Source organism: Borostomias antarcticus, assembly GCF_949987555.1.
Source record: "Borostomias antarcticus genome assembly, chromosome: 21".
Lineage (NCBI taxonomy): Eukaryota > Metazoa > Chordata > Actinopteri > Stomiiformes > Stomiidae > Borostomias > Borostomias antarcticus.
The window spans coordinates 17,224,167-17,236,248 of record NC_140254.1 but is presented as its reverse complement, the minus strand read 5'-3'; the positions used below and the strand labels follow the sequence as shown (position 1 = coordinate 17,236,248).

The following is a 12,082-nucleotide window of genomic DNA, read 5'->3' as shown; positions in this document are numbered from 1 at the left end:
CTAGTGATTTGTCTTACCTTAGTATGGCTGTACTATTTGTTGTGACGTTCTGGCACATACTAGGCCTACTGGTGACTACATAACTGCAGTTGATGCCTCTAAGTGCTGTGTCATGTTTAGTCTGGTCTCTTTTAATAAAGAACACGTCTTTTGTTATCCCCGGTCCTCGTTCTTATGTAGAAATAAGTTTATATAGCTCCAGTATATCACATCTATATGTTTCAGATGGTACAAATTAAGATAAATTCAATAGGCTATTTTAATGAATATATTATTAGAAACATATTTTTGATTGACAGACAGGCTAGGGGCCCCTTTGAGGTGAAAAAAACCCATGGGAATAAAAGTGAATCTACGCCCCTGCTGCTGCTAGTTGTTGTGAGCTCATGAGCTAACTGGCTATCCTGCTCTTTTTGTGCTGGATTAGAATTGGAAGCATTGGAACTGATGTGTCCAGGCGACAAGACCTATCTTAATTTATCAGACATTATTTCATGTCATTTCAATTCAAAGCTATTTCAGTGGCGTGACTAGCTTCCGTTCGACCAGTCCTGAACAGAAACGAGCCAGCCACGCACATAAGCCAGGCTGGACCTGGCCTGGTTTGATGCTAGGTTGATTTGGGCTTCTGGACCTCGCCATCAACGCCGCCGTCTTCAGAGAGAATACTCTCGGAACGATGAAACTACTGACAGTTAGTTGTTCTGTTGGGTGCTGTTGGACTTTCCATTTTGTCGTCGTTGGACGGTCAGTCCCGTCCTGCTGTTCGCTCTCACTGCCTCAGCGAGGACGGACCTTAAGGAGTGTGAGACACCAGAGCGCAGTCGTCTGCATGCCGCAGCTCAAAGTCCAAGATTTAAGGTCCGGGTACTTTCGCCGTGGTCAGAGATGGATGCCTGCACAAGCACGTTTTTAAAGAGCCATCAGGGGTTGCGCTATCCCCAGTAGCGCTGTCTTCACCACGATGAGGTGAATCTGGTGGCGTGGGTGGGGCGACCGGTACCCCCATCTTGGCTGCAGGAGGCCCCTGGGCCCACAGGGTGTGTGTGTGTCTGTGTGTGTGTGTGTGTGTGTGTGTGTGTGTGTGTGTGTGTGTGTGTGTGTGTGTGTATAGAGCCACACACACAAATATAGAGCAAAAAAGCTCCAATCAAATTTGCATTGGTCACTCAGTTTCCATGTGGCTCTCCTCTCCTCTTCATAGTAGCCAGATGGAAAATCAACAAGTCATTCCATCAACTAATTTGAAAATAACCCCCAAAACGAACCATGGGATTCATCTACTCATTTAGAGAGACGGGGGACTTTGTGTGCCACATTTTCCCTCCTCTACTTTCAAATGAGGATCACACATCTCCATTATGAGTAGGTGGGAGGGAAACGACATTTACATAAAACAGCCCTAATTTAGACAGCCCACAGACCACTGTCAGAACTCTAACCCAACCCTAACCTTTAACCCCCAGCACCCCAACACCTGCTTCTCTCTGACCACCACCTCCCCACTCTCCATGCTCTACATCCAGACATGTCCCCTATTCTAAACAGTGCTCTACATGATGTCTTTGATCCAGGAGAATACAAACTCGCTCATTCAGCTTTTTTGTCCTTTAAACATTTTATTAAGGTTCTCACTCAACAGTAGCAAAGGCTTTCATGCAGGAAAACTGACTTACATGTTTGTACACAAGAACAGTTTTCAAATTCTTATACAATGGTAAAAATAGATCAACAAATAAATTAGGATACGCAACATCTGAAACACATCTCAAAACTGGCATCTGGTCAACAAATGCACAGAAATGCAATTAAATAGTATAACTAGCAAATAAATAAATAAATATTATAAACATATATTTAAAACCTAAATCAACAATTACAATAAATAGCACTTATTTAAAAGTAAACACATACAAGAAGAGTGCAATAAATAAATAAATCAATAAATAAGTCAGTACATAATTCAATAAATAAATAAATAAATAAATATAAGTAATCAATTAGAGAGGCTTCGGACGAAATACAAGTTGTCAGATTGTAGTGACATATTCTAAATTGTGGAATACATTTGCATGTTACAATCAAGATATCATTCACAGCACGTGCTGTAGCACAGCAGCAGATTCCCAGAGTCAGAAGATTCATGTACATAGTACATTTACATAATTGCAATGCAGTTCCACAGAAATCCCTGTGGAAATACATTATTATACAGGAGACCCCCATGATAAATTGTTACAGTTTACATGGGTTAATCTCAGTAAAGTAGCCAATGGCATAAAACTGCCCTGAACTTCTTTCCATGAAATATAGAAGATGAACTAACATGACTCCTGTCAGCGACTTCTTCACCTCCTCTCTTTTTGAACTCTTTGTATTGTATTAGCTGCCTCTCTCCTGCTCCCTCTCTCTCTCTCCCTCTCTCTACTCTGTTGCTCTCACAGTGCAAACACACCAAAGAAGTTCTTCCCAGCACTATTATACAAGGATTTGACACCGTTCACCTCGGTGTTCAGCCTGTCTCCTCTCTTCAAGCGGAAGGCCCCTCCGGCGTAGACAGAGTTGTAGCTGTGGCCCTTGCTCGGCCCGGGGTTCTCGCAGGCGGTGTGTATGGAATGGAGCAGAACGTTATAAACCCCTCCAGTGGCGTCAGAGTGACACTTGACGGTGTCGCTCAGGTGAACCGTCTTTCCGGCGCTGCAGCTGACGCTGAAGGACACCTGGCTGTAGACGAAGTACAACCCGTTCTTGGGAATGACGATCTCGTTGTTGACAAGCTTGAGGTCGCCATTAACGAAGGCCTGGTTCACATTGCTATGCCACTGAACTGTGTCAACGGAGTATGTTTTGTTGTAATCACCTATGGAGGGAGGGAGAGAAAGAGAGAGGTCACTATGGGCAACAGTAAATTCAGAGAGCCTGGACATCCGTAGACTTGAAAATGAATCTCAGAAAGAGAGAGAGTTTATGTCTTATACAGCATGCATGAATGGCTTGTGTTAATCACAGAGAAGAGTCATGTGTGCAGCTAAAAATCACATTTAGCGGAAAGTTACCAACGCCGTTGAAGAGACTGTGATGTGTTGAGCGTGTGCTTACCATCTAAGTGAATAGCAGCCTTGATGCCGCCTGACGTAGAGACTTGCCTCAATGTGTGGCGGAGGTCTGCAGAGGGGAAAAGGAAGAGGTTTAGAAACTAGGACAGAGGCTCAGAGACTGATCCTCACATGCAAACTCCACACCAGGCAGGAAGCACTGACCCACACTACACAGCACTCTGGTATGGAGAGGCAGAAACTACTGTAGGCTACGTCCTCCACCATGATACCAAACAATACTACAACTGCATGTAGACAAACTAAAAGGGCTCTCACCGTCTGCTTCCTCAACACGATCTTGCTTCTGAACAGAGGAAAAAAAGAAACAGATAAAGAAATGTTAACAGAATCACAAAACAATGAACGAGTTGTACACCACTTCATCATCAATCGGTCGGAATCCAAGACTTGTCTGTTTACCTGATGGTTCCAGGTGAAGAAGAGAGCAGCAGAGACACACAGGGCCATGGCCAGCAAGGCTCCGCCCACTCGCCAGCGGGTGGCGGTCAGGGGCGCTTCCCGTACCACCGTCACCTCAGCTGGGGCGCTAGAGCCTCCCTCCATGTCCACCTGCACTTTGTGGTCACTTCCCATCGTAGTTGTAATTTGTAATCCCTGAGTCTTCTGGTTCTGATAGAGCAGAGTGTCCTACTGTCCTACTTCAAGCCTCAAATGTCAAAATGCTGAAGTCTCAAAAAGTTGAAAGTAAACTGGTAAAGTAACTACAGTGCCAAAGCCTTCCCAGTCTTGTTAGAGGATGGCTGTGTTGTGAGGGTAGTTCTGTCCTCTGTCAAGCCTTTGACTGATTGACTGAAACTCTGAGCTGGTCCTTTTAAAAGCATCTGCAAAGGGAAACTCCTGTGATGTCAGGAAGTGGAGACTTTGCTGGGGAGGAGGGCTTGAGCTGTAGTGACTGGAGAACCCGTCAAAGTTTCACACTTGGGAAAGATGCGCACTCTCACACACACACACACACACACACACACACACACACACACATACACACTCACACACACACACACACACACACACATACACACACACACACACACACACACACACACACACACACAGACAGACCACAAGTACTATCAGCCTGCAAAAAACGGAAGGAGCTACTCTCTGCAGAGCAGTTTCATCTGTACTCTCTTTCCCAGTGTAATATAATGTATATATGTTGTGTAATGAGTCCCTGGTTGTGCTGTTGTCCCTCTGCCTTTCTATTTATCTGTCTGTTGACATGACTGAACTATTTTCTCCTTAATTCAATAGGAACTTTTCCAAGTACCGTGTGAGTGAAAGAGTTGTTCCATAGAGTAGTTGAACTTGCAGTGCACTCTTGGCTTCATGTAATTTCCTTCCTTTTTCTATACTGTAAGTAGGCCATGATGGTTGGGTTCTCATGTGTCCCCTCATTCAACTATGAAATATTCATAATCCTTCCCCATTCAAGTCATGCAAATCACTTAATCCGCCCAAGAAAAGCATTTGAATACAAGGATATATTTAATGTTCTTGAAAAATAATAATTTGTATTTTGCACATTGTTTCCCCAATGTGTGTGTCCTCAAAGTTTATCAATCTGCATTAAATGAGTGTCATCCACATGAGAAGTCAGACAACAGTGACCCTGTCCCAAGTGTTCCATTTTGATCACAGAATCAGGTGAGTGTCACATCAACACTCATCCTTCTTAATTGAACGGAAAGCATGAGTAACAATGGAATCACATCAATGGTAACAGGGTCACTTTAAGGTTATTTTTATACATGAGTTAGTCTGGCAGGCGGTAGGTAGCCCAGTCCACAAAGTCACTGGTTTAATACCAGGTCACTTGGACAACCATTGCCTAATATGGACATTATTGTCATTAGAATACTTTGCATAGATGACTAGTAAATAAACAGTATGGCTCATCTATGTCATACAGAATGGAAAGAGGAACATAGTCCTACATTCAGCCCTGTAACAACAAACTGTTCATTCATCTGGGTAAGGAATGAGGAAAATGCAAATACTACTACAACTACTACTACTACTACTACTACACACACACACACACGCACACACACACACACACACACACACACACACACACACACACACACACACACACAGAAAGACACGCACACACACACACAGAAACACACACACAATCAAATGTGCATTGGCCACTCAGGTTCCATGTGGCTCTCCTCTCCTCTTCATATCAGTAGCCTCTACTGTGCCTTCAGATGGGAAACTGACACGTCATTCCCCCAACTAATTTGAAAACCCCATAAAAACGAACCATGGGATTCATCTTCTCATTTAGAGAGACGGGGGACTTGTGCCACATTTTACCTCCTCTACTTTCAAATGAGGATCACACATCTCCATTATGAGTCGGTGAGAGGGAAATGTTTTAGATTTCCTTTAAAACAGCCCTCACTTACGTACACCTCATTTACGTAACCCCCAACACCTCCTTCTTTCTGTCCAACACCTTCCCACTCTCCATGCTCTACATCTAGACATGCCCCCCATGCCCACCTTTGAGATTGCTACACACACACACGCACACACTGTGTGTGTGTGTGTGTGAGTGTAAGTATGTGTACTGTAGGTGCGTGTACATAGCTACTATACGTGTGTGTGTGTGTGTGTGTGTGTGCATGTGCGTGCTTGAGAGGCAGTGTGAGTGTGTGTGTGTGTGTGTGTGTGTGTGCATGTGCGTGCTTGAGAGGCAGTGTGAGTGTGTGTGTGTGTGTGTGTGTGTGTGTGTGTGCATGTGCGTGCTTGAGAGGCAGTGTGAGTGTGTGTGTGTGTGTGTGTGTGTGTGTGTGTGCATGTGCGTGCTTGAGAGGCAGTGTGAGTGTGTGTGTGTGTGTGTGTGTGTGTGTGTGTGTGTGTGTGTGTGTGTGTGTGCATGTGCGTGCTTGAGAGGCAGTGTGAGTGTGTGTTTGCAGAGTCATTTCCACCTCAGTGGAAATGGAGGAGTGCATCATTTGAGCCGTGCACTTCTCTACTAGGCCAAGTAAACCACATCAGCACTACAAAGAGGAGTCATGACGAAGGTGTGTCTGAGGCTCACCACAGAGAGGGACTGATGTGGGGCATTTCTAGAGAACCTTTCAAAGTTGGAAGGTGAGTTAGGGAAGCCCCATCTTTCTACCTGTTGGCTGTGATAGATTTTTTCCACATTTTCAATTTTTATGCCCACTTTAATTATGGAACAAAATACGTTTTTGAGTTTTCCACCCCGAGTTTCTGGTGAAAATCACTCTCCTCAGAGAGACTGAAAATAAAAACATGAACTTCAGTGAGGAAGCAAAACCAAGAAAACCAAGAGAAACCAAAAGATTTTTGATCAAAAATACCAATAAAGAGAACATAATACAAGTCATGTGAGGGTCTATTTCGAAAATGATGTTGTGCCAATTTGAGACCAAAAAGCCCACGTTAAGCAGTACTGGCTTGAGGATGAGGTCATTCTCACTTCCTGTTTGGAATCTCTGTATCACAGGATTGATCTCTGGGCAGTGCATTAAAGAGAGAGGAGGGGGAGGATGACATGGACTACTGTGGAGGGGGTAATGAAACTATAAGGTATACTCAGACCTGACTAATGTGAAACCTGCGGTTTCCTGCCTGTGCCATAGCAACCATTGCACTGCTAATGTGTATGAGTAAGCAGCCTGCTACAGTAGGGAGCGCGCTTGTGGTTGGAGAGTTACAGTAGCACATTGCGCTCTTTGCTACACTTGTGTTTGAGCATTAAACAGACAGTGCCTACCATGTAGGCCACTTCTCTAACTATTTATGCACTCAACTGTTAGACATGTCTCTCTTATGAAGTATTTAGCCCATGTTTACTGCTCTGTATATGTTCTACATTCTGACATTGTATATGTCAATAGACAAACATTTTCCAGGAGCTTGCTCGGTCGTCTCGTTGAGAGTGGTCAGGGAAGAATTTTTATAGCTTACTTTTCTGGCCCCCAGGTGAAACTGTTTTTTTTTTTGCTTCCCTCTGGAATATGTAGGGGTGGGACCTATGCCCCCCCCTCCCACACACACACACACACACATTGCTCTCTGTAAAGCGCATTGTGTTGCCTCTGTGTATGAAATGCGCTATACAAATACAGTTTGATTTGATTATTTTAGCCTACTTGTGGTTAAGTGTTACACCCAAATCTTTGGTACCCTTTTGGTTGAAGGGTGTAATACATAAGCCTATTCAGGATATGTTCTGATTTAATTTCTTTCCCTCGTCATGTTGCAATTTTGAGATCAATATCAGTCCATAGCATTTGATAAAATTTATTTCAGATATAAAGTAAAGTGGTGGTATTGTCAAAGAAGTATGATACTGTATGGAGCTTTGCCTAATCAATCTAGAAAACATAATTAAAAAGAGGAATAAACACAGCAGTGAGTGTCAGTGAGTCACCAACTCATTGACCCTGACTCTGACCCTTTGTGGCCATGAAAAAAAGCGCTAAACTGTCATCAAAAGGGGACGGATGAAGGCCCAACTACCGTTCACAGAAGTCGACTTTCAGAAAGTATAAGGCCTACATCTGTCATCAAGGACAGGGACGACCGCTCACTGAAATTGAGCTATCTGAATTCGAGAAGGTTTATCCCAAAGTTGAATTTTACTTGATTTCTTCACTTTTATAACTTTATCTTCCTTTTATTGTGTTTTATCTTACATCTTATTTTCCCTAGTTTTATGTTATTTTTATGTCTATTTTTATGTGAAGCACTCTGTGTATGTAATTTCCCTGTTGTAAATTGCTGTGAGCTGCTTTTTTGTATGAAGGCTTTCATTTAGGAAACACAAATACATCCATAGGTTACACTGAGTTATAGGCCATGTAAGTGCACTATTTTTTTTATTAAAAAAAAAAAAACATCTGTGTAAGATCTATTTTTTATCTGTGTGCTAGTTGTGAAAGTGAATTCACACATTTTATATTTTCTCTGCATGTGCTATGGAGCAGGTGAGATGAAGGCTGTTAAGCCTATTTTGCATTTTAAAAAACTGTAATGTTCCATCTCGGGCTCACATGTGGCATATTCTAAAGCATGAAAGCGAATTTACACAGTTTGCGAGTGCTTTCCGTCTAATCTACGCTATTTCAAAACCTCGTGTGTCATCAGTGTCCTATCCCCTCTCTCTCTCTCCTTGTCTTCATCATCAGTACACCAAAACACAGGAAAAAAACACATATAGTGGCAAATATAAGTAAAACGTAATTTAAAATATGAAACTCAACACAGGGAAGGTAGCATAAAAAGATAAAATTAAATAATAAAACAATAAAACACATTACCCAATACAATAATAAAACAATTACAGCAACAAGAACACATGGAGTAAAATCGTTATAAAAACGCTTTGATGTAAAAATGAGCCTTAAGGCGAGCGAGGCTATATGTTGGGCTTGTATCTGTACTACCCATGGATGTATTAATGGTACTACCTCTGCTACAGTAGCGCGCTAAGCGCTTTGCTAGAGTCCTTAGCAACGCTGTAAAGTCCGTGAGCGGATCATGGAGTGATACCGTACATGTAGGAGTATATGCGCAAAACGCGCACAGTATTTACCAGACTCGGCTCCTACCATCACATTTATGTTTTGCATTTTGACATTGTTTAGATATCTGAGCAGCTACTTAGGGATAATAAGCCAAAAAATGCCCCCCCCCCCCACGATCAGTATGAGGAGCGTTCGTGTTAAATATTGCAGTCGTCGCTACTAGTTGTATTTAGGTTTTAGGTTGCCGGGGAGTGACTCGTTAGCGCTCACAACAAACCGACAGACACAATGGGCCGAAGGCTGCATTGATAAAGAACATGGCCCCCCCTTTAATGCCGTCGCGCCTGGACCATAGCTAGAAGTGACTGATTTGTGTCCATGCATGCGTCATAGTGGGCCGTCTGTCTGTCTGTCGGGTTTCCTAGCTAGCTACTTAGCTGACCATACCGTGGATGACCTGTGTATTCTCTGCAGAAAATCTAGCAGTTGTACGATAGCTGCCAGCATCTAAATCTATCACATGTATGTACTTGCTGACACTTTTTATTAGCTAGTTAGATTATTTGGGAAATCGTCTTCCAAGGATTATGGAATTCCCGTTCGATATCAACCATGTCCTTCCTGAGAGAGTCACGGTCCTGGATCAAAATCTTGCCGCAAGTCGAAAATCTTTGGGAAGGTATTAGCCTATAACCTACTATATGTATTCACAAATGACTACGAGGCCATATAATGCATGCAACTACACAGAACACTGCTTGTATGCTTGCTGATACAGTAGCCACCACCAGCCATGGCCAGATTTAGCGCTGATGCTAGCTAGCTAAACCACATAGCAACTTCATTCCACTAATGACAGCCTCCGCCCTCGCCCGCAATCATTGGCATGACGTGATATGGTTCCTTCCACCTGTCAGCGATGATGCTCTGAAAGAAATACCGCTACCATGTCATAGCATTGGTTTTCCATAACTCCTCGCTTTTCTCTGTCAATCTTTTAGGCCAGATCCACAACCTCAAATTGCCACTATTATTGATGAACTTGGGAGAGCATCTGCCAAGGTATGTGTGTGTGTGTGTGTGTGTGTGTGTGTGTGTGTGTGTGTGTGTGTGTGTGTGTGTGTGTGCGTGTGTGTGTGTGTAACAGAGAGAGAGATAGAAAGTGTGTGTGTGTGTGTGTGTGTAACAGAGAGAGAGAGATAGAAAGTGTGTGTGTGTGTGTGTGTGTGTGTAACAGAGAGAGAGAGATAGAAAGTGTGTGTGTGTGTGTGTGTGTGTGTGTGTGTGTGTGTGTGTATGTGTGTGTGTGTGACAGAGAGAGAGAAATGAAAGCCTTTATTTAGACAGGGAAGAACATACTGACTCTCGTTTACAGATGCCCTGCTTACAAACCACATATACAGTAATTCAGTGGCAGAGTACAGAAAAATACAAAAAGACGAACAAAAAAGAAACCTTTGGCAGCATGCAGCCAACAATGACAGTTTACCAACTACTGTAGAAAACTACAATTACAGCAACACAGTACTGTAGCACAGTATGAAAAGCAGAAAGTAGTGACATAGTACAAGGATGTAGGGTAGAATAATGATTAAGTGCAATAAGGAAATGACTAGCATCAATGGCATTTACACACTACAGTCCCATATGCATCCGTTAATAAGTCTGCAGGGTAATAAGGGAGGGTGCTTGTTTTTGCCTTGTTGAAAGGAGTTCCAGAGTTTAGGGCCCACAATGCAAAAAGCGTTTCCGCAATTAGTTCTAGCCCTAGGGACATTTAATGCTAGTGGTGTGAGCTAGTGAGATAGTATGTGTGTGTGTTTGGGGGAGGGGGGTTGCCTGCCTGTCAGTGACAGTATTATCACATTTGAGTCTCTGGATTTCTACTACAGGCCCAGCAGTTGACAGCCCCGATCACAAGTGCGTCAAAGTTGCAGTCCAACAAGCATCATCTGTACCTGCTGAAGGAAGGAGAGGCTAACAGGTAGCCTGAACTCCTCACATTCACCAAACTCGCATGCACGTCTGTCCATAACGCCGGTGACAGGTGTTAAGGAATTCACGCAAAGTATGAGAACATTGTAAATGTCTGAAAACATTCTGTGGCATGACCAGCGGCAGATTCTCTTTTCAAGTCCTATAGTGAGACCTTGTGCTCCTGCTAGAAACACTAATCATGGTTTTGTTCAGTGGAGGTCACTGGAATGGAAAACTAAGTCAATCATCCCCTCACATTCCAAGGGACAAGCTGCACCTCTTACGCCTTATCTCCTCCTCCCTCTCTCTCTCTCTCTCTCTCTTTCTATCTCTCTCTTTCTCTCTCTCTCTCTCTCTCTCTCTCTCTCTCTTTCTCTCTCTTTCTCTCTCCCTCTCCCCCTCTCTCCCTCCCTTCCGCAGAGGAAAAGGGGTAGCAGTGGGGTTTCTAAAGGTCGGCTATAAGAAGTTGTTTCTGCTTGTGAGTCCCCTACTTGACATTGACTTCTACCATGTTTATACTTTATCTCTCTGACAACTACTAGGCTATCGATACTGGGAGCTGTTCTTGTGCAAATAAATGGTTGTAATGCTCCCTAAGGACCAGCGGGGGGCGCACGTGGAGGCCGAGCCTCTCTGTGTTTTGGATTTCTACATCACAGAGAGCTTGCAGAGACATGGCTACGGGCTTGAGCTCTTCCAATTCATCCTGCAGGTGCGTCAATCCCTGAACACTCATCTAGTGCAGTGGAATGTGTTTGAGGGAGTTGGTCGACGGTGACATTCTTAGAGAGTTGTTTGCGTTGTCTGTTTGCCTGCTGAGACAAGTGCTGTTATTGCCACATCGTGTTTTGATTTCTCTTCCCCTTGAAGCACAAACGGGTGGAGCCGGTGACGATGGCTTATGACAGACCCTCCCCTAAATTCCTGTCTTTCCTGGAGAAGCATTTCTGTCTGAAAGACAGTGTACATCAGGTACGACCTTACTATGACAAATAACCAGCTATACAGGCTGGTGGCTGAGCTGTCTATCACTAAGCACACACATAAGTTCCCTATTAAATTTCCTTATTACTCATATCATAATTGTACTCGTCACACTTATATTTAGACATTCTCTCGATCACCTCTCCGACTCATATGTCAAGTATGACATTTCCGTATCTATCATTCTCATTTCGTGGGTGATTTAGTGTGAGTGTTTATCTAATCATCTACGCTGATAACAATCCCCCACTGAGGTGGAGAGGGACAGGAATAGTTCTACTCTGCCATTCTACCCTTAAGTTCTACCCCACAGTTCTACCCCACCGTTCTGTCCCCCAGTTAGACCCCACACTGTTCCAGCCAGCAGTCCTAAACTCAGGGTTCCCTGTTTGATTAGATCAACCGACTGGGTCTCTGAGGCTAATGGTTCAGCTAAATACATTACCCCCTTTAATTTCCTTCCCTGGACGCGATCATTTATCAATATGATGA

The 12,082-nt window shown here is 43.6% G+C and overlaps 2 protein-coding genes across 3 annotated transcripts in view; one reads left to right on the top strand and one right to left on the bottom strand.

Moving 5' to 3' along the window:
* Positions 1-2,438: 2,438 nt before the first annotated feature.
* LOC311322892 (tumor necrosis factor-like) lies at positions 2,439-3,692 on the bottom strand (the record flags this gene model as incomplete). The annotated part of the gene is made up of 4 exons (XM_084455010.1): positions 2,439-2,860; positions 3,100-3,165; positions 3,375-3,402; positions 3,519-3,692. The coding sequence occupies 4 exons, from the start codon at positions 3,690-3,692 to the stop codon at positions 2,439-2,441; spliced, it is 690 nt and encodes a 229-aa protein (XP_084311136.1).
* A 5,339-nt stretch (positions 3,693-9,031) lies between these two features.
* Positions 9,032-12,082, top strand: part of atat1 (alpha tubulin acetyltransferase 1) — a 7,055-nt gene continuing 4,004 nt past the window's right edge. For both annotated transcript variants that reach the window (XM_084455275.1, XM_084455276.1), the window contains exons 1-6: positions 9,032-9,308; positions 9,631-9,691; positions 10,522-10,613; positions 11,027-11,084; positions 11,205-11,318; positions 11,477-11,578. In XM_084455275.1, coding sequence (XP_084311401.1) covers positions 9,217-9,308; positions 9,631-9,691; positions 10,522-10,613; positions 11,027-11,084; positions 11,205-11,318; positions 11,477-11,578 — 519 coding nt within the window. In that variant the 5' untranslated portion in view covers positions 9,032-9,216. The remainder of the gene's footprint in view (positions 9,309-9,630; positions 9,692-10,521; positions 10,614-11,026; positions 11,085-11,204; positions 11,319-11,476; positions 11,579-12,082) is intronic.